Source organism: Marmota flaviventris, chromosome 6, assembly GCF_047511675.1.
Source record: "Marmota flaviventris isolate mMarFla1 chromosome 6, mMarFla1.hap1, whole genome shotgun sequence".
NCBI classification, from domain to species: domain Eukaryota; kingdom Metazoa; phylum Chordata; class Mammalia; order Rodentia; family Sciuridae; genus Marmota; species Marmota flaviventris.
In genome coordinates this window covers 145,314,704-145,341,279 of record NC_092503.1, presented here as the reverse complement: position 1 = coordinate 145,341,279, position 26,576 = coordinate 145,314,704, and the positions used below count along the sequence as shown (strand labels likewise).

The window sequence follows — 26,576 nt, the reverse complement described above, 5'->3', positions numbered from 1 at the left end:
CGTGTTGTGAGGCCCTCACTCTCAGCCAGGGCCAACATCTCACAAAACTTTACAACCCAATGTGACCTCCAGGGACCTGGGCCAGCTGGGAGACAGAGCAGCCAGGGCTCCTGCCTCTCCTAGTCTCCCTCCCTCCATCTTTCTGTAAGCTCCACGTCCAGGGTGGATATTGACTCTGCCTTTGGTCACACCCATCCATTTGCACATCTGTTCACACAGAGTGTAAAAAAAAAAAAAAAAAAAAAAAAAAAAAACCTAGGGTCACTTCAATTTACCAACGTGTACTTGAGCAGGACAGAGGTCCTAGGACTCGGCAGCACTCCAGGCCAACAGGGCTCAGTGTCTGCTCTTACAACGTGGCAAGCCACTTTTATAACTAGGAAGACAGGAAGGGGACATACAGAGATGGCCCAACTGGTGCGACTTGGCGCTCACCTTGTTGGAGCAGAATTTGGCAGCCTTGGACTTCTAACAAACAAGAAGAAAACGAACTTGTGTCTTATTTATGTCCATTCTTGTAGAGTCTCTCTGTCACTCCCAGCCCAAGCCAAATCTTCAGGACTCAATAATTGTTCCTTCTTTTTTTTCAGTGTGAGGATGAGGCCCACCCCACCATGGAGGGCCATCTGTTTGACTCAAAGTTCACAGACCCAAATGTAAACCTCGTCCAAAATATCACAGAAATATCCAGAACAATGCATGACCATATATCAGGCCACCGTGGCCCAGTCACATTGACACATCAGTTAACCATCCCAGGATGAGAACTAGGGAGTCACTGGCCTGTGGGTGGGTGGGTGGCTGTGGAAGGGTCCCCAGCTGGTGGCTTGACCTAGAAGAATTGAGGGGAGAGCAGATCCCAGGGGGCATCACGAGGTCCAGGTCAGGGGAGGAGCAGCAGGTACAGCCAAAAGAGATGGAGAAGACATCTGACCAGTCCTCAGAGACCAGCACACTGTGGGAAGCCAGGTCACCCCAGGACCCGGTGGGGCCTCAGGCTCCCACTGAAGGAGTTACCAGAACCTGGGGACATCAGAGTAGAGCTGGCATTCAGAGAGGCTCACTGTCCAGCAGGAAGGCCATTCTCCTGCCCCTGGACAAGGCTGCACTCAGAGACCAGGTAGGCCAAGGCTCCTTCTGTTTCCACAATGAGGAACAGATTGTAGTTTTTTCCCTTTTGCATAGTTTTGCTTTCTATATTTTGATGTTGGCTATTTTATCGACAAGATTATGTAATTCTTATTTTCATTCTTTGGGTATGAATAATATAAATCCTGATTTCACTTTTGTTTTGATTGTCCGGAAATATTTTATGCATACTTTCATATTCAATTTTAGTGGGTCATTTTGTTTCATGTGGACATCTCGCCAATGACATATAATTAGATGGGTATGTAATTATGTATATGAGACTTAATCTGAGAATCTCTATTTTTTTTTTGGTACATTATAGTTATGCAAAATAGTTGGGTTCGTTGTGGCGTAAAAATGCATGCATGGAATTTAATTGATTTCATTTCAGTCCCTAGTGAAATCTCTATTTTTATTAAAGATTTTACCACCACCACCACCACCACTACCCCTCTCCAAAAAAATAAATAAATAAATAAAGGACCGCAGAGACCAGGAACCTGAGGGCATAGTAGAAAGGTCAAGTTCCTTTCCTGTCCTTGACCATGGGATTCGAAGCCAGATGGACCTGAGTTCATCCTAGCTGTATGATCCTGGGCAAGACGGTCACCTCTCTGGGCATCAGGCTCCTTGTTTATGAGGTAGGGTGGCTAGCCCCTCCCTGATGATTAGTTGCTATGGCGAACAGATAATTCACTTACCCCATGTGGCTGGCCATGACCTTTCCATGGAACACACAGGAATAATCTCATTGTCTCTGCTGGACTGTTTTTCTCCTCTCTCTCTAAAACCCTCTAAAGCATCATTCAACGCCACCCCCCCCACTCCAAATTTTGTTTTCCTTTTTTGTATTTTGTTGCCGTGTTAAGACTTCTATCACTTCAGGGTCTCTCAAAGGTGTTGAATGTCTACCTGTGTTCCTGCCACTGGAGTAATCCTTCTAAACACATTCAAAAATGTTAATAACCAGTCTCGTGTTGCAGCTGTGCTTTAAAATTGGGTTGAAAATTAAAATATTATAAATTGATGCTGTTGGGAAATGAGTGAATTGCTTAGCAGGCAGGGTTAAGGGGGGACCCTGGTGGGCATGGGGTGTCTTTTGGGGGTGAGGAAAAATGTCCTGGCATTAGATAGTGATGATATTGGAACAACTCTGTGAATGTACTAAAACCACTAAGGAGTACAATTAAACATGGTGAATTTCATGTGTGTCAATTACATCCCAATAAAATCAAATTGCTGTTGCCTGGGTCAAGTAGAGGATTGCTTCTTTCTAAAGTCAACTGTTACAAAAATGAGACACTTCCTGCACATAAAAGATATTGTTGATTTTCACGGTGGTACTCAATGGCCATGCCCCAGAGTTACAGTAGGTGGAATTGGCTATGACTTCCCATCATGCAGGAAGAGGATGCATCAGCAGAGGCTAAGGTAAATTTGAAGGAGGTGAACCTTGAGCTGAGGCTCCAGGGAGGAATGGATGGACCAGGAGAGGGGGTAAGAAATAGCTATCCCAAAGAAGAATCCAGAAGGAGGGAGAGATCATGGCATTCTCTTTACTTTCTTGTCATTGTTTTAAATTTTTCATTTATTATACAGTGCTCCCAAGAGGAGACGTGAGGACTGGTTGTCTTGGTTGGCTTTCTGAGGTTAAAACAGGATACCTGAGACTGAGTGATTATAAGGAAAAGAGGTTTGCTTTGGCTCTTGGTTCTGGAAGTCCAGGGTTGGGTGGATACACCTGCTCGGCCTCTCCTGCATCCTAGCCTGGAAAAAAAGCAGAATGGAAAGTGGGCGCAGGTGAAAGAGAAAGTGGTAGCTAGCTCATTCCCTGCAGAGAAACCGTCTACCATTCACGAGGGCAGAGCCTTCAGGGTCCCAAGTGCCTCTTGCAAGCCCCACCACCTCCCAAGCCCTTCGCCCTGGGAATCAAACCTCAGCATGAGTCGTGTTGGGGACCAGCCATCTTTCAACCCCAGCACTGCTCTCTGGGACAGAGGAGTTGGCTGGGGGGCAAAGAGCCACCTTAGACAGTAGCAGGGACCCTGGGCCACCCTGGATTCATTCCTCATTCATTCTGGTGCATTTGCACACCTGAATCCTGGGCCCACGCTCGGCAAACACAGCCGGCCAGAAAGCAAGCACTTTGACTGGCCGGGCCTTTGCAGCCTCTCACCTTGGAGAAATGAGCTTGCTTCATTTTCAAGAAACAAAAGGCCACGAGGCGGAGGGGACATTTCCTAGGCAGCCATCTTGCTTGGTGGGGGTGTGAAGTGAGAAACCTCATGACTCACAAGGCTGGGGAAGCCAGCACAGAATGAGTGCAGGCTCCGGCTTTAAAGGCCAGTTTGACAGTTCAAGGCAGGCTTTGTTGGCCAAGTCACAGCACGTCCGGGAACCCTCACAAATGTTGACACGAGCTCTGGGCTCTGCAAAATGTCATGGGATAGAGGACAAACCGCCGTGCCGGGTCAGCTAGCAGAGCTCAGGAAGGTAGTGCATCCCGGGCCCTGGGTGGATCTACTGAGGCCTCTCAGCGGAATCAGGATCCCCGTGGGGTGAGCACCTCAGGGTCGGGAGACAGGAAAGCAACTGGCCCCCTCCTTCTGAGGCAGATTGTGCCACTAACTTGTCCAGGGGCCTGTGCCTACCCTCTGGGCTTCCGACACAAACGATCCTTATGTCAATATCCTTATGTCCATTCCATCTTACTGGAATATTTTGTAGGCACCCTCTTTGGTGTGATGGAAATCTGGGCCTACACCATCCTCGAAGCCTTTGGTATCAACAGGGTTCTTTGGTTAGCAGCAAAGCACAGTCTGACTTCTATTTAAATATCCACTCCTGCTCCCCACCTTCAAAAAAAAAAAAATACAGTCTGCCCTGAAAAGAAATGGTTTGGCATAGTGAACATTTAAACATCTATTTTCCAGATGGATCTCTTTGTTAAATTAAAAAAAAAAACTTAAAAAAAAAAAAAGGCTAAACCATGTGGAATGCTCCTAAGTGAATATTATTGTTTACTAGACTTCTTATTCCATCTTATGCATTTGACAATAAAATATCAGCAAGCTCATAAAGAAGGATTTTTTTTAGGTCCATAATCTTTCTAACCATAACAAAAAGGCGGTAAATATATTGTACAAGAGAGCGATGGAAAAATGTGCGAAAGTATTTCCATAAATCAAATGTAGCACTTTGGCGTCGGCCCGAAAGCATTAAATTTAGTAAATTAGAACCAGATGATTTTAAAATAGAAACTTACATAACTTGACGGTGTGACACCCTCCTCCCCACTGCCCCCCCCCCCAACAAGTTTATCTTCATGAAGTTGCTTTGGCTGCTACTGGAATAGGTATTTAAGAAGTAAGGGCAGAGCTGGGGATTATTCATCTCTGTAGCTCTCACAGTGCCTTACTGTTACACTGGGCAATTATTAAGTATTGGTGGACGAGGGGAACGAAGTCTCAGCAACAACTAAGCCCACACTAATTGGGAAGGAAATGTAACACAAACATCTTCAGGATCCACAGGTAGACAAGACGCTACCACCCCCCACCTAATAGAAACAGCATGTCCCACTTTCCCTTCCAAGGTTCAAGTTGTGCATATAAGGGGATGAATTAGAAATAAAAGGTGAGATTTGTTTCTCACTGGAGTCACCATGCTCCAAACTACCATCAGCTTGGAATCTTCCTTTGCACACAATATCACAGTGTAGTTGACCCTTAAGTCAAGCTGGGAGTTCAGCACTACACATTGACTGAGCACCTGTGATCTTTAAAATCCTATATGAGGATCCACAAGGAGGACAAACACTCAAGGTTTGCGCTTCTCCGTCTAGGAGAACACTTCCTGGTAGCAGGCTAGCTGGACACGTAGTTCTAAGGCAAAGACACCTGACTTCAATGAGGTGAGGCAGCAAAGTATGTTTATTGCCCCGGCTGGATCCAGAGGCAGAGCGCCAAGACCAGGATTCTCTCCCTCCCTCTTCTCTAAATGTCTCTTTTTTTGTGTTTGGACTCCTTCTTTCTTGCTATAGATGCTCTCTATAAAGACAATAAGACATTTATTGCTGACCATGTTCATAGTCCAAGATCCAAAGATGAACAGGGTCTCTCATTCCCAGGCTTCATATAAAAATCTCAAAAAAAAAAAATCTCATATGGACTCTCTCTGAGTTGCATGCCAAGTTCTTAGATCAATCACTGTGGATGGGGGGGGGATGCATTTTATGACCCACCAGGCCTGAGTGGCCCTTGGGACTCAGTGGATGAATGGAATGCAAGGGATTGGTGCCATAAATATCAAGGATATGGAATTGACATGGCTTGGCAGCTGGGTGGATATGGGAAGTAGATGGGAGAAAGATCAGACTGAGGCTTTAATTCTAGGTACCCTGACAATGGTAATGTCAAAAATAGAAACAGAATGGTTTGAAGTAGACACTGTTCATGGAGCCTCTGTGAGAGTTCTCCATAGAAACAGAACCAGCAGGGTGTGTGTGTGTGTGTGTGTGTGTGTGTGTGTGTGTGTGTGTTAGTAAGCTTTTGATTACTATAAGAAAGTACCTGAGAGAATGAACTTAAATACAGGAAAGGTTTATCTTGGCTCACAGTTGGGGAGGTTTCAATCTAGAGTGGGTTGGCTCCAATTGCTTTTGGAACCATGGTGAGGCCATACATCATGGAAGGAGCATACGACAGTGGAAGCTGCTCACCTCCTGGTGGACGCACAAAAGACAAAGGAGAGACCAGTGTCTCACAATCCCTTTCCAGTGACCTAGCTTCCTCCCACCAGGCTCCACCTCCTGTCAATAGCTCCATGGCCAGGGGCCAAGACTTTCAACACGTGGGCCTTTGGGGGACACTTATCCAAACCTTAGCAGTGTGTATGTGTGTGTGTGTGTGTGTGTGCATGAATGTATGGAGAAAGAGAAAGAGATTTGTTTCCAGGACTTGGGTCACAAAATTCAAATTCTGCCAAGGAGGCACACAGACTATAGCCTCAAGCAAGAGCTGACACAGCAGCTCAAGTTGGAAGTCAATGCAGAGCAGAATTCCTTCTTTCTGGGGATCTCAGTCTCGAGTGATTGGACAAGGCCCACCCATATGGGGAAAAATCCATTGGCTTTCCTCTGTCAACTGATGTAAATGTTAATGTCATCTAAAAAACATCTTCACAGCCAGGCCTAGACTCTATATCCCGGCACCACAGCCTAGCCAAGGAGACTGGGAAACATCGGTGGGAGAAGGGGACTGGAGGAGCCACTGCCATGGAAGCTGAAGGAGAGGCCCATTTCAAGACAGAGAGGGTGTTGAGGATGTCCAAAGCCAAGGGGCACATCTAAAATGTGACATGCAGACCCATACCAGGCCACACACTGGACAGATCACAGTGAAGTAAGAGTAGGGGAGTCATTTTCTATCTGTTGAACTCATTCACCACCACCATCATCATCATCATCATCATCATCTCCACCAAAGCGTGTAATTTCTAAGTCTTCCTCATTTCATTTTTCCAGCAGCGTAGACACCAGCCCTGCACTGCATCTGCTGGTGTGGTTGGTTGTGGATGTAGGGTTGCAGAAGCAGAGGCTCGAGGAGGAGAGGAGGCCAGCATTTGGGATCACTCCCTCTCCAGCCTCAGCCAGTGAGAAAGAGAGAGAGCTCGGTCAGCACCGGGGGAAGTAGAGATGGCAAAGGAGAGACCCTGAAGAGAACAGGGTTCACTCGCCCATAACTATGCAATGTGAAAATCTAGAGAATTTACGTAACTCACTTGGCAGCAAGACTTGATGCATTGGCCCAAAGTGACATGCCATTGTCATCTGTCCCACTTTGTAAGACTTCGTGCATTTGACTGCGGGGTCATGAATGACTGTGCTGCAGAATGCAGACCCAGATCCCAGGGGAGTGTTTTGCAACACATGGCATATCCTCCAAATCTCTTCCATGGTCTGAAATATTCTGAATATCTCCTTTCATCTGGTCCCCAGGGATTTGACCAAGGAGCTAAAAATTTGTAGTGAGGTCAAGAAAGACTTGAACTTACTTGTTCAGGGTGTGAAAGATAAGAGGTAGAGGAGAAAGGGGTGATTAGAGACTTGAGAGGGAAGAAGAAAAACAGAGCTTCCCAGGTCAGGAAGAGGGACTGTTTTTCCCATGACCAGAACTATACGGGGGGTGGCATTTGAACGTGCTGTCAGGCCTGTGGATTTGGTGGACACCCTCATCCTTGGACTGAATCCAATGCCTATTGGAAACACTTGGAGGGGGAAATTGCCTCTGTACTGTACACGTGCAGACTTTATTCTTGTTACTCAATGAACAGTACGGTTAACAGCTATGCACACAGCATTTCTGTTGTGCAGGTATTACAAGATGATTTAAAGTTCATGGGAGGATCTGCCTTGCTTCTGCACAGATACCATTTCATAGAAGGCTCTTGAGCATCCACGTGAGGTCCTGGAACCTTCCCCTGTGAATGCAGAGGAACAACTTCAGAGAGTGATGTGGTGTGACAGCCAACCCGAAAGCTGTGTCCTCCGTGATCCAGGATCAGGAGGGACATAGCTTTGCTTCTTGCTGTTACTCTCTGCCCTTTCTAAGACCAGAAGCTCAAGCCTAGCACATGAGTCACCAGAACCACAGGCACTGAACTTCAGAAAACCCTTGCAACACGCCCTCATCGACATCTTCAAGTCTGAAATCACAGGGTGTCAAGACTTTGCAAATTAAGGGAAGGTATACTTAACATCTGTGAACCTCAGCGGTAGAGGGAGCAAGAACATGCGTCCTGGACACTCTCGTTAGCCAGGGCCCCTTCAGCTTTTCGTAAGAAGAAGAGAAACGCCCTTCATTTCTCAGCATCAGTGGGCAGAAAGGAATGTAGCAACCACACTCTACCCAACGGGCTTAGAGTGGACCCTGGTGCCTCTACCACCCCCACCCAGTCCCAAGCCCACACTGGAAAGGCGTTCTTTCAGCGGACCAAGTAAAAGATTGCTGATAGCTGGAGTGCTCCGTTTGCTTTCTAAATAAATCAAATTCTTCCAAAGTTTGACGGGAACCGTGCAGCGTGTGCCGGGTCCCCACATCCCATCCCTCTCCTCCTACCCACCTCCAGCTTGGCTTGGATTCCTTCTTCTCACTCATCAGCACCAGCTGGTGGTGGCCTGGGCTGGTCAGACAGGCCCTGGCCAGGCCTGCAGGATGTTTGCAGCCCAGAAGGGGACAGCAGGCAGGCTTTCTTTGATGACTGGATCAGCCGGCACAAGAGGGGAAAATGTATGTCCAACCCCTAAAGGAATGGTCGGCCCAGTTCCTCTAGAAACGTGGCCATTTGGTGTTCTATGTCCCCGTTCGATCTCAACTCGGCCCCTGGAGTAACACTGGACGTCTTGATGTGGAAGATGACTTTCAGGCGTCAGTGATGGCAGAGCTCAGGAGCAGATCAGACGCAGAACCTCCAGTGTCCCTGGGAGTTGGGGAATGCAGTTCATAGCCTGTTGTGCTTAGCTGTACAGGAGCAATGGCGAGAGAGGGGGGTGGGAGGTGGGACGTCTCCTCATGGCAACGGATGCCATGCCATGTCCGATGACGGCATTGGGTCTTGTCCTATCATGTCATTTCACCTATAGAGTGGCAATGCATGTGCAAGGACATCAGAAAGACTTCTCAAAAGTAAGAATGTATAAAGGAAGAATTTGCAGAGCCAAGTGTAGATGAAGGGTTAGCAAGAAGCAGACACCGGGGCCTTGGTCCCTTCTCATCTGGTGGGTTTTCTGCCCACGGTGATTGTGCTGGGCAGAGCCCGTGAGAAGAGATCTTCCCCTGTGCAGTCGTGGGATTCCTGTGTATTTGGTCTTGGCAGATCACCTTGACCCTTTGTAAAAATCCACAATCTATAGCTTCTCTCAGCAGAAGCAGTTTCCATGACAGCTTCATGTAACAAGTTGTTTATTTGGACAAACTAAAGCATGCAATAACAGAACTCCTCCCAGCAAGAGAAGACAGAGCACCTCAGCCGCAGCAGGCACGATTTTACCATTAAAACCCCCTCGTTCCAGGTAACCCTGTGCCTTTGCCCGGCTGGATACCCTTAAGCAGCAGAAATGTGAACCTTTGCACATTTATGGAAATGAACAAACCTAAATCTTTACTAGGTGTTTCTAATTTTCCTTATAATTTCACCCCCAAAGTGAATTCTCCTTAATCTTAAAAAAAAAAATGCTAAATGCTAAAAAGGGAGACTCACATCGCTTGTCCTCTTTCCCTAGACTTTAGTGAATTTATTTGCCGTGTAATTTAATCTGTCAACAGATTTTAGTTCTGGGGGTAGTAATTGAGTATGCCCGAGTTAAAAATCACAGTAAGCGAAAGTTCACGGTTACACAGGTTTTCAAAAGGCAGGTGCAGGTATCGCCCATCATCACCCCATTTCCAGTGGGCTACCTAGGTCTGTGGAAGCCTGGTGGTGACAGGGGACTTCCTGCATTCTTCCCTGGTTTATCAGGTCCCTAGCGGGGCCCAAGACACTGCATTTCAGCACTGCCCCCTCGGGTAAATAAAAAGCACCTTAAAGAGTCCACAACAGAGCAGCCAGAACGGGGGAGGAGGCGGTTGGATGGATATTTTAAAGGACTGTACAATGTCACACAATAAGCTTGTCTGAGTGTTGCAGGGCAGTGGGACCTCATCTTCACAGGGTGGCACCCACTGTGTCAGGCAGAAATCCAGAGGCTCTGGAGCAGCCATTTTCACTCTCTGATGTTTAGAGGCCCACTAGGCCCCAGGTGGCTCGTCTCTGAGAGACAAAAAAGAAATCAGGAGGAATCAAATCAGAAGCGAGGCAGGGGCCCAGAGCCAACGAGCCTGTTTAGTAAACACCACCCTCTATCTGCAGAAACAATTTTTAAAAATATTGCCTGACCAACTCTTTGGCAAAATGCCATCTCTCCCCAGGACCCGGTTGCCAACAGAGGAAGTGGGCGTGAGGTTGGCTGGCCTCGGTGAGGTCTCTTGTGTCAAAATATTAGTGGGGGGACAGTGAACAAAGGCTCCAGCCCACACTCAAGAAGAAAAAGAAAATCAAACATTAAAGACTGTCCTTGGAGCTTTTCTCTAAGAATATACTCTCATTGATTCCAAGAACTTGACCAGTTTGACAGATAGGAGAAGCTTATTGCTTTGAAGTGACGGGAGCTCTTCCCCTTGCCTGTTAGGAAGTGGCTTGTTTTTTTTTTGGGGGGGGGGTTGTTGTTTGCTTTTTAAATTTTTCTCCGTGTTGAATTCGGTGAAGACTGTGTATAGGGCTTCGAGGGGTTCAGTTACGAACCTAGGTGCCGAAGGTGGTGCCACAGACAGGACAGGATCCTCTCTAAGTTGCTTTCCATCTCAATGGTAGAGACTTCCATGAATGAACCGCAGGAGGCAGTAACTAGGCGCTCAATGGTGAGCTGCAGGCACCTGGTGGACTAGGGATCCCACAAGGGCCTTTTCAAATGCGTGGAGTCCAAGGCCTCACGCGGAGCCCGCTGAATCCCACACACAGGGCAGAGGACTAAGCAGTCATGGCTGCCTCTCAAGGGAAGCTGGATTGGCGGAGCCCTGACCATGGCCACAGTCCCTGGGAGAATCCAGAGCACAGAGGAGGATGTTGGGAGGTGAAAGAGACGGCCTGCAAGCTGGGGACCAGGGAGAGGGGTACGCAGAAAGATGATGAGAAAGCAGCTGGAAAGAGGGACCAGGTGTCTGTGCGTCTGCATCCCATTGATCAGCTGTCTTCCCAACTTGGGAGCAATACCTGTGTCTCAGCGAGGGCCACGAGTGGGAGACTGGACCCTAAGGAACTGACAAACAGGGGCTCAGAGGAAACCGTCAGGTGCTGTGTACCGTGGTCAGGACCAACAGACTCAGGAGTGAGAAAGGCCGGGTTTATATACCAGACCTGCTGCACATCTGCCCCCAAACTTTGCACATGCTGCAGAACTTCTAAAACCTACTTCCTAGGATTGGTACCTGAGATGAATATTAAATGAAATCATGTTTGCAAATATCTAGTCCAGGGCCTGGCACCTGGAAGGGCTTCTGTCAAGGCTGAATAAGCCAACAGTCTATGGAATTGAAGGAGAAAATTCTCACTGGCTGCTCTTTGTTTGAGAGATTTCTGAAGACTTGTGATAGAATGGAGAAGTTGCTGCCTCCAATTATTTTTTGAAGTAATTTTGCTCGATGTAGGTTGCTTTTTAAAAATCAGTATCAAACTAGATAGGGTAAAACATGGTCCTAACATGCTTAGCCTTTTTAGGCCTGGCCTTGGTTTCTTCTCTATTCATTCCGCTTCTAGACCTTTCCTCTGTGGATGTGGAAGGGTCTATACTTTGGTCTGAACTCAGTCCAGATATAACTTGCATTATTCTAGAACAAAGATCAGCACATTTTTTTTTTCTGTAGAGGGTCAGATAATGTGTTTTGGCCCTATCTGAGGTCACCACACAACTTTGCCATTGCAATTCAGAAGACAATGTGTAAATCAGTACAGGTGGCTTAACTCAATGAATGTTATTTATAGCTGGGAGTAGTGGAGCACGACTGTAATCCCAGTGACTCAGGAGGCTGAGGCAGGAGGATCACAAGTTCAAGGCCAGCCTCAGCAATTTAGCCAGACCCTGTCTCAAAACAAAATTAAAAATTGATTTGGGGATGTAGTCAGTGGTAGAGTGCCCCTAGGTTCAATCCCCAGTACCAGAATAAAAACAAAACATTATAGAGACAGAAATTTGAATTTCAAATAATTTTCACCGTAGGAATTATTATTTTTCCTTTTTTTTTTTTCCTTCAGCCATTTAAAAATGTAAAATCTGTTCTTAGCTCATGGATACAGAACAGGCAACAGGCCCTGTGTTGATTCTGAAGGATGTATCCCAGGTCCATTTTTAATAAATGTTATCTACACAGTTTCCCTCAGACACACACCTTTTCATCCATCCCTTCCTGGACACTAACCAGAACCTCGGGGTAAACATATGCTCTTTGGGTGGGGGTGTAGTTCAGTGGTGAAGAACTTGCCTAATATTTGCTAGGCCCTGGGTCCAGTCCCCAGTACCACAAACAAACAAAAAAATGGGTTCTTTGAAGTTCCATTTATCTTCTTATTCATTCAGCAAACACTTAAGCATCTGTAAGGTGTAGGGGGACACAGCCACCAACAAGACACCACCCCAGCCCTCTGGAGCAAGCATACACCCAAGCCAGGGAGACAGACATCAACAAATCACGACCTGTGGTGGAAAAGCCCTCATAATAGAGCCGTGTTCCCAGCACAATGGGGGCATAGTAAAGGGAGAGAGGAATTAGCTCTGAAAGGACGAGGTGGGCAGGGTGGGGGTGTTGACAAAGATACACAAAAGCGTTAGTGTTGGGCTTGCTTGAGAGCAGAAGGCCGCAGCTAGGGCACTCTAGGTGGGGGGACCCGGCTGTGCAAATTCAGGATGGTACAAACCTGTCCTGGAATGGGTGAGGCCCAGCCCTAGGTAGCTAGAGGATGGGACAGGAGGAGGGAAGAGGTAAGGTGAGGTCGGAAAGGGAGGGGTCCCAGCGAACAGCCCCTTACAGTGTCAGTGGAGGTTTTTAAACATGGTGTGATGTTTACAATACCGTGATCAGCTCCTGTTCCAGGGATTAAGCAGGTAGTGCTGTGGAACACAGATTGGAGAGGTTTGGAGTGGGGAGACTCAGAGATCATCAGAATAATCCAGAAAGAGATTTGAGAGGCCGAGCTAAAGTACAGATTGTCTTCACTCTTCAAGCTGGTGGTGGGCGTCCCGGCCTCTCTGAGCAGCAGCTTCGTCCTCTGTGAGAGGCTGGACGAGATGAGTTCCAGGTTTGCTTTCTGCTGCTCTGGATCTGTGACTTCGCCCTTTCCTCTTAGAGAACAGCCACGTGGGCTTCTTCCAGGTTGTGGACTGACGCATCACCTCCTCCTGGCCTTCTCTTGATTTTGTTCGGGATTCCTGCCAATTTACCATGGCAGCTGGAAAACCACTTGGCTGGCATTGGCTTCCACCTCCTCGCTCCCGCCTACAGGAGCGGGTCTGGGAAGACAGAGCCCCTGGCAGCCAACCAGATAGCAAGGCTGCCGGGCAGATACCCACACCCACGAAGGACAGTGCTGGAGCGCACAGGGGTGGGGTCCCAGGTGCCCGTGGAAGGAGCATGATTGCTGGTGCAGTTACGTAGTCTGGTTTAAGCTTCACCGTTGCACCCAACAGCTCAGGGCCCAGATGCATGGCAGGGGAGTGGGGGGGCGGGGGGGCTGTTTCCTCTATTTATTGAGAGACTTTGTGTTTCCCCAAAAGGTTTTAAGGAAACACACTGAATGGCACTAAAGCTTAAGGCTTTAGCTAATAGCCTGCCGTCCTTGAGTGTTTAAACAAAGGGTGAAAACACAGAAATAGATCATTCCCTATTCAAAACACTCCAATCAATGGCTTCCTGTCACATTCAGGAAAAAATCCAATCTACTTTCCACCTACTTCTCCACACTTGTCTTCTCCGTGGGTCCCATGTGTGTAGGCCGCACTCATACTGCACTGCTCACTGTCCTGAAAACACGCCCCGCTCACGCCTCCTTGGGCCCTATTCATGGGTCACTTCTTCTATCTAAAATATTCTCTTCCCAGATCTGTGAGAGGCAAGATCCTCATTTTATTCACATTTCTGATTAAATATCACCTCCTTAGAGGGGCTTCTCCAATCACTATATCTACAAGAACACACACACACACACACACACACACACACACACCTGTTTCCCTCTAGCATTTTTTCCTGCTTTATTTTTCTTCAACATTTGTCTCTGCAAATCATCTTGTACATTTACTTATTATTTTCCTCTCCTTTCACCTCTAAGCTCCATGAGGGCAGGAACTAGGCCTGTTTGGGATATCATCATTTCCTTCCCACCTAGAAAGGTACTTGGTGGCTGGTGACCAAGTGATATTTGTTAAAATTAGACCCCTACCTATAAAAGGATGGAACACAAATGAGGGGCTTTTCCACCTGTTTGTGAATGCCCGCCACCCTTACAACACCAACAGCAGCCTCATGTTGGTAATTGTACAATTAATATGATTAAATATTAATGCTATTTACATAATACACACTAATGTCACATGGCAGCAACAGAATAATACAAAATTAATGTCAGCATTAAAATAATGACAATAGTAATAATAATAAGCAACCATCGATTAAGGTCTTTCAATGTACCATTGGCTATTCATTTCTATCCACATTGTTTCCTTTAAATCTCATTATAACCCTAGAGGGTGGTACCATTACTTTCTCTATTTTATATTTAAGAACACTAAAATGAAAAAGTTAAAAAATCTTCTGAGATTCCAAAATGAATTTACCTGATTCCAATAACCTTTTGTTTTCCTTTACGCAAGTAACTACACACCAACCTACACCACCTTGAAATGAATTTCAGGTGGACTTTAAGCGTCTTACTGTACAGGAGAGAAACAGGAAAACTGGAAGATCATTTGGTAGGAATAAAACTTTCCAAGCTAGAGAATGAAATTACAAAAAGCCCTCACATGGGTTTTGGGATGCTGTTTTGAAACATTAAAGCGGGATGGGATAGTTGGTGTTTACTTAACTCAGTGGTACTCATCAAACAAAACAGAAGGAGGATTCAGCCTGGCCACTTAGGAGGTCAAAGGAATGTTATCCAGATCTCCTGGAGCCCAAGACTCATCTTACAGATAGAAAGGTCTTTGACTTGTTGTTCTCCCTTATCCAAGCAGACACCAAAAACATCTTCCTGCAAGCTAGCAAAGACCTTGCAATACTGTATCCTAATAGTGCTCAGAAAGAAACTGCAAAATCACTCAGGCTCATTTTTGCTTTAAAACCAAATGAGGAAAGAGCAAGGCCTAGAGGAGAACAGAACAGGTGTGTCTACCTCATTATGACTGTTAGAGTGCTGTGTCCAGCCAATTGGTGCCATATTAAATGATGGACTCCACTGCAAACCCTATATGCATAAACCTCTTTCATAGGACAGCTGCTCTCCTGTTCTATTTGCTTAGATCATAAAAGTAGATTTTTAACCCATTGGGAATTTGGAGAGGAAAAAAAAATCAAACTTGTTCTGATCCAAATCAGTCAGGGGGAAAAAATAAGGATTGATTTTCCAACGTATAGTCCTATAGTCTGGTTGGGGTTAGTCCCATTCAGGGACACATATCATTTGGACTCACAAAGTCTCAATCCTGAAACCCATGGAGAAGGGTCTTTCACCTCACTGAAGGTGACCATTTCTGTCCTCTCCTCGTGAATCTCTTTCTCCTCAGAAACCACGTGCTGTGTTTCACTATAGAGAGCCGGTCTTTTTAACCAGTGGGGCTTTTCTGTTTCCCCAGATAATAAGTCTTGGTGGGTTAATGGGTCATTTGGGGAGAGAGGTCAGAAGGAAAAATCCCTAATGTTCAAAGCTGGAACTATCCATGCTGGCCATCAAAGAACACAGAGCTCAGCGGATGGCGATGATGTATAGGGCGTGCACTCGCCTGCCCCATCCCAGGGGTCACATCTAACCTTTATCCTTTGCAAAGACAGGGAAGGGCGCTGAATGTGTCTGACACTCAACTCTGGAAGGCCTGATGAGAAGCTGTCCAGGGACCCCCCACCCCACCCCCAGTGCCTATGCTAGGGAGTTCCTTCTCACTGAGGGAGAATTGTATTCCGGCGGCTCCTTGCAGACTGACGTTGCAAAGTACTTTGAACATTGAAAAGAACAAAAAAAGCAAATAGCCACAGAAAAGGGAGGGAGGGGGAGGGAAAAGAGAAAGAGACAGCGATATCAGCAGGGGTGGTTAGTAAAGGGGCCTGGAGACAGAAAACCTTTTGTTCCCAGATTTCGTTTCATGTAGAGATTGCGAGGTGAATGGCTTTGAAATGAAATGGGTTTATGAACTAGTTGCTAGGTCACAGGAAGCGCGACTGTCAGACCGCTTTGTGAATTCGGATTCTTTAAATTTTGGGTTAATCTTAAAAGGAATGGATTCCCCCATTCCCTGGTTTCCTCTTTCTTTCCCTTTTTTTTTTTTTTAATTTTTTATTTCGTGTGTGGAGAGGGATGCCGAAGTTCAGGACGGTCCCCCACTTTCTGTTTTATTCTCCACCCTCTTTGATAATATAAAAAGAAATGATCACATTACAAGGTCTTTGTAGGAATTATTCCACAAGTTAAAGAGGTAGGCGGGGCGTGGGCGGTACCTCCCCCCCACCAGCCAATGGTGGGGAGGCATGTAAATGAGGTCTGCGATGGGCCTGCCTCAATCAAAACAGTGCGCTCAGACGCCGGGGAAGGCGCGCGGCGAGCCTCCGCGGGGATCCTTCTCGCTTCTATTTAGCACTGCGCTCAATGGAGGGGCGGACACTCCGAGGCTTAATGCTGTCTGACTAGTGTAGGAAAAGGGCTCCACTCAACGCGGCCGAAATGAAGTATAAGGTAAGAGTTCCTGTTTACATCACGTTTCTTTTGGAAGCTGGAGGCTCTGCCTGAATGTGTGTGCAGGATTCTCCCCGTGACAGCTCTTCTGCCCAGACCCCATCCCTGCCTGGGAGGGTTCTGAGCTGGGTCTCGGCCCCGCAGGTTGGCAAGCGAGTAGACACTCGGTCTTGGAGACCTACGCCTGGAGGGCACCGTCCACCCCAGTCTAGCCGCTGTGAAAGTTGCGGGGGAAATGACGTGTGAGAAGTTAGACTGAGCCGCTTGCCAGCAGCCGCTGAAGATTAGAGGGTGTCTAGCTGAATCGCAGCACGCATTAGCTCAAGTCTCAGCAGCTCCCGGAGGCCTGGCCTCCGCTGCCCTGGGGAGCCCTAATAAGAGGAATCAGAACTGCTGAGCCTCTTCCACGGGCCCTTAAAGCAAGATTTTTTTCAGCCTTTGCCTTAAGCATTTGATCTGAGGAGCAGTTTGCCATACTTACTTCTGGTGGAAGAAACTAAAAGCCCAGATACTATTATATGACTGATGGTGGAGCATTCTGACATCCTTAGATGGTATTGGATGTAAGAATAAATGAGTATTAGTCATTTCTCAAGAACATTTGGGGGGTGATGTTGAATGGGCCCCAAGTATGGACACTCTAACCAGCTTATTGTGTCTGAAATTTACAGAGTGTCATAGTCTAATAGTTCCAGGCATGATTTTCCAGGGCACTGGCACCATGGTTTGTGTGTTCATTCTTGGCAAAAAAAAAAAAAAAAAAAAATAGGACTTGCTCAGTGTATCCAGGCAAGCAACTTCCAGGGAACTCGATTCAGTAGCAGCAGATTTCAATGAATTGGGTATAAATTCTTTTTTTCTTTTCTTTTCTTTTTTTTTTTTTTTTTTTTTTTTTTTTTTTTTTTTGAGTGATCAATAAACATGAGTCCTATGCTTTTAAACAAAAGTGCTATTATTAAAATGAATTTTTTTAAGGTGGCTCTGCATGTGGATTGACAGTTTGTATTAGCTGATCTTCTGGATTATGCTAGCTGTGGGTTGTTTTGCTTTCTTTCAGAATTATTTAGCTTCTGGTCCATCCTTTTTTGATGTAAGGTTGTAAATACTTGCACTAGCTAATAGCACTGGCTAACCTTGGTGATAAATCTTTTGTTCAGTGGCTGTAAATCTTGTTCAAAAGCTCTAAATCTAAATGCTAAAATGTCTTTACTATGATGCCTGAGTTACAGTTCTTGAAAAGGTTACAACTGTCTGAAGACACAGGTGTCAGTTTTCCTGGTACTATTAACTTTCCATTATCTGCATCAATAGGGAAGATCAGAGGATGTTCCTAAGGACTACTGATATTTGACTTCAGGGTGCAATCAGAAACGAACCCTTCTACCTCGCAGAAAAGTCTCTTTCTTGAACTGCTTTACTCCATCTTTCCAGAATTTCCTTACTTAGAGTGGTGATAGGACTACATGTTCTTCAGCCTGCAATGATTTTTGACTCTTTCCTCCCTGCCGCTGAATAAAAGTGGGCTTGCAGAAAAAAGAGAAAGTGTGTTCTTATATTATTGGAAAGTTAAATGGCTGAAATTAATTTCAAGTGCTGTAATCTAGAAGGTGACAAAAGTGACAAAGTCTAAAGTTACTTTTATTCAGTGACCTCATCATGTTTACCTTTACTCTTCACGAAAAGAAAAGACCATGGTGATTGATGATGTAAATTGCAACTGGCTGTCACGGAGAACTCTGGAGTCTTTGCTGGTTCTTACCCATGTTAAATACTCTGCCAAATGATAAAACTACATAATTTTTATTTAAGCCCATTTCTCTCTAGTTCACACTAGAATTAGAGGGATTGTCATATTTAACTCTTCCCATAACTCCATGAAGTATTCTTTTTACATGCACTTTAAATGTGGAAATTGTGGCACAGAGAGGCTAAGTAATTCATCCAGTGGCACAGAGATTGTGGGCATTGGGTTTGAATTGTGGCAATCTGGCTTCAGAACTCATGATTTAACCACTATTAAGAGAAAGAAAAAAAATCATCTTTGGCCTCCCTAAAACATCAAGTTCAAGATTATTTCATCCCTAGTATTCCTATTTTATTTTTTCAGACAGTAACTCTACAAAACAGAGTGAAATGCATGCTTGGCAGCTAATTAATTTAAGCGATTTAGGTAGTAAGCCCAGATAATTATTAGATTGTAAAATCCAAGAGTCAGATATTATCTCTTAAACGCTATGTTGCTCTATCAACTATAAATTTAGCACAGACTTAAAAATGTTCATTGAGAGATTTATACATAAGGCCCTAAAAGGTGTTTTGCTGTTGTTAACCAGATGATCTGGTTTGGCCACTTCAGGGATCACAACTAGTGAGCAACCAACATTCACTTGTTTTGTTCTTAAGATACCAACATCCAGGAAGGCCCTGAGGCCCCGCCCACTCCATGCAGGCCAGCTCTGAGGCCCCGCCCACTAGTGCCCAGGCCTGGAAGGTGCACAGGAGGCTAGCACGCCTGAAGTCTAAAGCCTAAACAGCTTTGTGCTTTGCCAAATTTCTGAGCCCTTACGAGCCTGCAGTAAATTGTAAATTATTTATCTAGTCTGTCATGCAGCAAGTTTATTCTTAAACATTTTTTTACTGAAGAAAAAGTACAGATGTAAGAGTTTACAGTACAATTAAGAAAGCTACAATCTGAAATTCAGATTCTTGCGTTCTGGTTGAATGGGGGCCAAGTAGGTCAAGGAAAGGAGAAAATGTATGCAATGAAAAGCTTTTGAGGGAAACTGTGACATTATTTTGTTTTCTCAAGCTAGCCTGAGGAAAAAATGATAGAGAACCTTTAATGTACCCAATAGGATCATTCACATCCCCTTGAATTTTCGGTTCTTTCTTCACTTTGATAGCTTGACTTTAAATTCTCTGTTTTTCTCTCAATGATTTATTGCACTCAATCCAAATGTGGCACTCTTCCCTCCCTCCCTCCTCTTTTAAAATCTCATATGAGATCAATGCATTTAAAAGCACAATAAAACATTTTGAAAAATATTAACTTCATTATTGCTGTATTTATTTACTTAGCAACCCCTTTTTCAAAGCTAAATGACTTACGTAGAGACAAAAGTCTTTGTAGAACTGTAGGTGTTCTGGTAATACCAAATTTAGCATGTTGCAGTGTGTCACATACCAAGAATTCCTTTAGCATCCTTTTCTTGCTGGAATATACTTCAGTTCTGTTCCCAGAATTTTTTCAGTGGCTTCCTGTTGTCCCCCACCTCCATTCCTCTACAAAAAAATCTCCTCCACTTTTCAAGTTCCTTTGCCAATTCCCTCCATCTCGTTTTCTCCGTCAAGATTTTCCTGTGCTTCTCTTATACCAGACTTGTGCAAGACTCACCTCCCCACTCACATGGATATGAGGCCCTTTCTGCACCTCCTGTGGCCCTCATTTTGCCCTCTTCTTGGACTCTGCTATGGGAAATCCTGTTCCCACACTGTTTCCATAAGTTGGCCCCTGAACCCATGTGTACGTGACTTTGAGTTGTTTGTCACTTCCTTCTAAAAATGTCTCCTCATCTATCCCCTCTATAAAGCAATCAAAAGCTAGCACCTTTGTCTCTTGGATTGTGCTATATAATCCCTTAAATAGGCTTTATGTTTTTTTACCTTTGCCCTACTCTGTTAGCAATACCTTACTTATTAACCCCTTTCATCAAATTGCTACCTCCATGATAACCTGTAACTACTCAGGTTGCCTCCTGGGCTGTCCAATTTTAAATACTCCACATTGTATACAAGAGAGCCATCCTTTAATTGTATGTAGAGGCAGACTGATGCACAAGTCCTTGAATTTGAAGTTTGATCTAGGATTGCTTAAGCCTCAAAGGGGCAGGGACTTGGTTTTATCTGCTCTTCTGCTAGAGACAAGATGAATTGTGGACTTTGCAGAGGGTGTTTGTTTCTTGTGGCTTACAGCTCTGTGACCTTGGGCAAGTTAGGTGGACAGCCTCAGTTTTATCTGTAGAACAGGGAAAGCAGGAACAACTTCTTCCTATTTTTCTAAAGCCTGGGATAATAAGTGAATGTAAAATACATACCACGGTTCCCAGCATTGGGTAAGCAGGCGATGCCAGCCAGCCCAGCTCTCCTTGGACAATAGATGCTCCGTAAAGGTTGAAAGGGTGGTGTGGAGTTTGTGGCAGGGTTATATCCACATCCCAGTCACTAGGCTTGGGTAGTGATCTTGTAGATTGTAGTAATCTTGAAGATTGTTGAGTGTCCCCAGGCCTGGATGTGTATCATGGAAAGGCAGATACCCTGTGTGGGGCCTCGCAGTATACCCATGGCACATGGTCCCACTTCCTAATATACTGTTGATTTGGTTTCTTCATTGTTATTAATAAGACTTGATAAAGTTCTGAAATTACAGGACCTTGCACATAATAGGTACTCAGAAAATTGACTGCTGAATTGCATAAAGTCTATATACAATAGCCAGTTAAATAGCCACTTCAAAGGGTCTTAACACTGTGTGACCCAGTTGAAAGAACAAGGGTTGTGTTTCGAATCCCACTTTTGTTTCTTTCCAACAATACCATTTTCAGCAAGCTACTTTAGACCTCCATTTCCTTACTAATAAGATAGGAGGAATGATGTCTGTCTTATTAGATATTTAATATGTAACAGTTTCTGGTACATAGTAGGCATTTGACAAATGGCAGCTTTTATGTGATATTATAAGCTACACACACACAGGAATAGTGATGGCGTGTGACAGCAGTTTTTCATGGTCAAGGTGAAGATTAGCAGAAGCTGATCGTGCAGGTATCCAAATCATGCAGGCACATAAATATGGAAGTGTGATACAGCTACAAGTTTCAGAGGGAGCCTTCACGAGAATTGTTTACCATGACAGAAATATCAGCGAGGAAAAGAGAAAGTCAGCAGTTTTAGAAAACCAAAGGTAGGTTCCGATCCCAGAAGGGAGGAGCATGAGAAATTCGGGATGAACTCTGCCCTCATCCTCCTGCAGTCAGAGTAATGTCAATGTAAAGAAAGAGGTCTCAAATCTCTATTTTTAGATCACTTTAGGGTTAGAAAGAAACCTAGACAAATTGGTTTGGAATGCCAGCGTCCTGGAGCTCCACACTCCTCTGCAGTAACATATAGCCTTAATTACCAGGCCTCCCTGCCAAGACAAATGCAGCAGGGCCGTTGGGAAGAAATACAATATTTCCAACTTAAAATGCCAGAGTATAGCTGCCGGTTTCCTAGGCAATAGATGATTGCGAGGAGCAGGAGCCTGGAAAGAAGACAAAAACCCAAAAGCCCTGTTTATATTTCGTCAACCCCGTCCCCTTGCATCTTATTTATTCTGAGCATTCCAGTCATCTCCCTGTGGTGATTCTTACTGGCTAACGAGGACCCGCCTGGCTGGGGGAACACCGCAGCCTGGCTGCAGACTCCTCCTGAGGAATCTCCATTTTAAGATCAGTGGCCTTATTGGTGACCCTTACCCTTTGGGGAGCTGGAAAGGGTGAATTTTTCAGAAGGTACTTTAGTAAACAGGCAATCTAGATGGATCAAGGCATATCATGTGATGAAGGTGGAACTGGCACCCCAAAACGCATGGATGGTGACGCTGTGTGACAGCACCTTCTCGTGGCTGAGGCAAAGAGTCGGGGTAGCTGACCATGAGATACTAAAATTGCCAGTTGAAAATTTTTTCCAGTATGTATGCCTGGATCCCACCATGGACTACTGAATCCAAGTTGATTTAAAAAAAGAAAAAGAAAAGAAAGAAAGAAAAACAGCCCCTTTCCCCACAGCCATTGATGGTGTTTAAATGGTGTCTAAGTAGGTGGTTCGAGATCCTTATTCAAAGGTTGGGTGCAGTAATTTAGAGGTGTCACATTTCTTGGCAAATCTTCTCGGTCTTGCAAATTCAAATGCTACTGCTATTTCTAATACGTCAAGGTAATAGTTATAAGATGTTACCAAAAATGTTCCTTACATGACTTGTTGATGTTTATGTTCACCAAAAAAAGAAAACATGGAGCCGCCATGAATATGTAAAAGTGCAAGCATTGCAAACCACAAAAATTTGTGCTAGCTACATTTGAAATTAACTTTAATTCCTTTCTGTACTCTTGTGAGTAGGGAGTTGTCTGTGGAGTTCAATGGTAAGTTGCAGTAACTAAAACACATAAAAGGTTTAATTGAGTCCGACCTCCTTTCCATGTATTAAGGCAATATGGATGTAGAAAGTATGATGTGTCACAAATATTTTTCCTAATTTCTTTTTGTTAAAGTAAACACTGTATGCTCTCTCTTATGAGTGAGCCTTAATCTCATTGATTCATGGTTGTTGGCTTGTTTCCCTCAATTGAGCGCCTCAGCCCACAGGTAATGTGGCTGAAACTCCCAGCTCCTCTGCACTTTTCCATCCCCGGGGCTCTGTGCTCCACTGATGATGAGCTGGATTTCTCTGCCCCCATAACAACCACCCCCTCCCCAAATAATCATAACGTGCGAAGTCAGCATACAGGGAATGGCAGTTGCATGGACGTATAGACACTGGAGCCTTCTTGGAGTTCATCGTCTTTAGTGTCAGGATATGTCAATCATCTGTCAAGTATTTTCACTGTTCTCATTCCTAGTTGTGGATCAGAAGTATTGCCATATTATTGCACCAATGAATGCACAGCAACAGCAAAAACGTAAAGCCCTCTCTTCCTGGAGTGGTCTTTGAATCTCAGATCCTCTTTGCTCAGAGCTCAATGTGATGAGCCTTTAAATGGAAGTACAGCCCCCAAATCTTATTTCTCTTCATAACCCCATTAACTATAAAGCAGGACTTCCTGACGACCTCCCAGAGGCCCACAGGCCCTGGACATATATCTCATTTCCTTATAAAGATCATCTTGTCAATCAGAAGACACATTCATTGCCCGAATCACAGACTCTTACCACTACCTGTCTTACTTTCTCTCAAATCCTAAATTCAACCAAGGCAAATCCACAAGCAAGAAACCTACTTGCATGTCTATCCTTGGTCTTTGTTTAGAGCATATGTAATTTCTTTGGGAAGGTATCCATGTTTTACAAACCAATCAGTGGGACATATGGCTTGACAGTGGAAAGGATATTTGAAACTGGGGATCGTCATAGAAAGTTCAGGAACACATGGTCACTCCATAGATGGTCCACATAAGCTGCTCCAGAGATCAATCAACCACCAAAGGCATTATCCCATCTCCCTTATGACAGCCTTCTGCAGGAAACTATCTAAGGGTATTTAAAAAAAAAAAAAAAAAAGTAGATTTAGGTGAATTCTTAGTAGAGAGTCATAAATAACATTTATTTGTGAACACTAAGTTTCTCCTTTCATTTTTCCTTTAGAAAAATAGGCATCTTTAGAAATGAAAACAAGCACATTTTGAAATATGGACTCGTTTGGAACACCTGAGAGTTCGAGGTGCTGAAGGGGATTGTATTTCAGTTGTTCTTGTTGTAAACCTGGCGAGGTGACTCCCTGCTCATAGCCCGCAGCGTCCAGCTCAAGCCTCCTGCCTCCCTTATTAAGATCTTAATTACAGACGCAGCTTAGTTCATCGCTGAAGGGAAGGAATTTTGTTTCTCTGAACTGTGTCTGCCTTTTGGTGTGGCAGGTGCAATTATGATGAGATCATTTCTGGTTTGTTTTTTTTTTTTTCCCGGAGGAATTATTATTTTTTTTTTTTGAGGGGGAGGAATATGGTTCTTAAGACACCTTTTCATGAGCTCATCAGAATGCAGGAATAATAACTGTGCTCTGATTCTATGGAGACTCTTTCTTCTGAAGAAATCAGAGTGTTTCACCTGTATGACTTCATGATTCCTTGTGATATTTTATAAGGAACATGTTTAGTATCCCCACTTTGCAGATGGGGAAACAGAGGTGCAAAAGGCAGGCATTTCATTGCCACTGGTCTTGCAATGTGAGGACTGAGACCAGATTCTCCTAATTCAGTCCAGGGCCCATCTCCCCATCCGGGGTTTCTCAGCCTCAACACAATTGACATTTAGGACTGTATAATTCTTTGAGGAGAGGTGAAGAGGGGTGCTGTCATGTGCACCATAGGATGTTTAACAGCATCCCAGGGGTCTCTTCATTAGATGCCCCAACCATCCACACACAGTCACACTGCGACATCTAAACCACGTCTCCAAACATTTTGTCCCCTGGTGGTTCAAAACCCCCTCTATGGGCTGACAACCACTGTTCTAATTTCTCCTACTTTCTTCTGCTTAAAAGAAATAATTGCCCTACAGGTTTTATGTGATGGAAGCATAGATTTTTATTATGATTGAGGTTGAACTTAAGGTAACAGGTCTCAAGCAAAAAGCAACTTCCTCTTTCAGGCTTAGCCCTAATGTGTCCATGTGAATACCACAAAATACTAAGAAGCACAAGATCTTTCCAAGGCCAAGTGTAAAACCCGCAAACCATTTCTGAGGTAACACGTTCTCAAAGTCTTCCTCTGGCTTCTCTTTCTGCATATACATCTAATCTTGGAACATGCATCTAGAACTAGCTCTTAAGAAAGCTATTTTGTTCGCCTAAGCTGACATATAACAAGCAGGAGCTTGTCCGTACACCTACCCACTGAACAATTCCACTCTGAGGTTTGCTTCTGCTCCATTTGCCGCTGCCATCTCTCCTCTCTGCTGAGAAGCTACAACTTCTAAAGGTTTTTCCTCGAGACAGCTCAGCAGCAGTAATGCTGACAGAATGTGACATACACACCCCTCAGCCAAGAGTGTGAATCCATGTTTTAAAACTCTTTGAGGACCTCACAGGGTGGGTGGATATTAGCAATCAGGCATCAAACCCAGGTCAGGTGACATCTAAAACCCTTCCATCAAAGGTAGCATCCCAGTCTCACCAGCTGAATCCTGGGAGACAGACAACGCTTGCCAATAGGTGCACGTGTTGGCACGGGTGGGGCTGCCTGCGTCCTTGTGGGAAGAGCACATGGAATGTGAGAATAGAAAGATCTTTTCCTTTTTTCAGATAACTTTATTAGATGTCATAACTTGTGAGTTTTGACTTTGGAGAAGTGATATCATTTTTGGAAATATACCATAACAGAGTAGATCGGAGTCTCCTACTCCTTTATAACTTAATTTTCATTTCTCTTCCCCGAGTACCTGTATGTTAGAGGGATTTGTCTAGACAGGCAGATAGATGTGATCTGGTGCCAGCACTATAACGTTGGCTGGGATCCAGGTGGTTGTTTTATTGTTAATAAAGCCTATCTTTTGGGTGAGTGGGTGTCAGAGTGTCAGGCCTTCATCATTATGTGGCGCCTGTCAGATTTATCTGGGGACAAAAACCCTGAAAAGAGTTTGTGCCTGCCCCGTGTTTTTGATCCTTTGCCAATATACTATACTGAAAGTTATCAAAACCAGGCAACCTGGGACAAATGCTTATAAATTCCAAGGCTTAAGAGCAACAGTGCTAAATTCCAAGATGGAAAAGAGTCTTAGGAAGGGCATTCTGGCCCAGGAGGAGATGAGAAGGGGAACCAGATGCTATCTCTGGCTCTGCTGCTAATCTAATCTAAGACCCTTTAGGCTGCAAAACAAAGAGACAGGGTTAGAATGGTCTCTTCTTGTTCTAAAATTCTACTCTAGTCAGTTCTGGTCAACTAGTTCTAATACCCATAGAAACCTAGGTGCTCTTCCATCTTCTTTAAGATCCTTGGAAACTGCTTAGGTAAATCTCAAAGACCACAGATGAGTAGAGAATTAAACTATACACACACACACACACACATATGTAAAACTTATGATCATCAGATTTGTGAAGAGAAGCTAATTTATTTTGCTTAAGGATCAATCCTCCACCATGCGTTAGGAAATAAAGTTAGCTGTGAAGT

General features: G+C 44.7%; 1 protein-coding gene across 3 annotated transcripts in view; it reads left to right on the top strand.

Moving 5' to 3' along the window:
* Nedd9 (neural precursor cell expressed, developmentally down-regulated 9) overlaps positions 1 to 26,576 on the top strand; it is a 174,338-nt gene that overhangs the window by 112,599 nt on the left and 35,163 nt on the right. For 2 of the 3 annotated variants that reach the window (XM_071613683.1, XM_027948100.2), the window contains exon 1: positions 16,505 to 16,656. The exons of the other annotated variant lie outside the window; for it this stretch is intronic. In XM_071613683.1, the coding sequence (XP_071469784.1) occupies positions 16,645 to 16,656 (12 nt within the window). In that variant the 5' untranslated portion in view covers positions 16,505 to 16,644. Of the gene's footprint in view, positions 1 to 16,504; positions 16,657 to 26,576 lie in introns of those variants that run through there. 3 annotated transcript variants of the gene reach the window in all.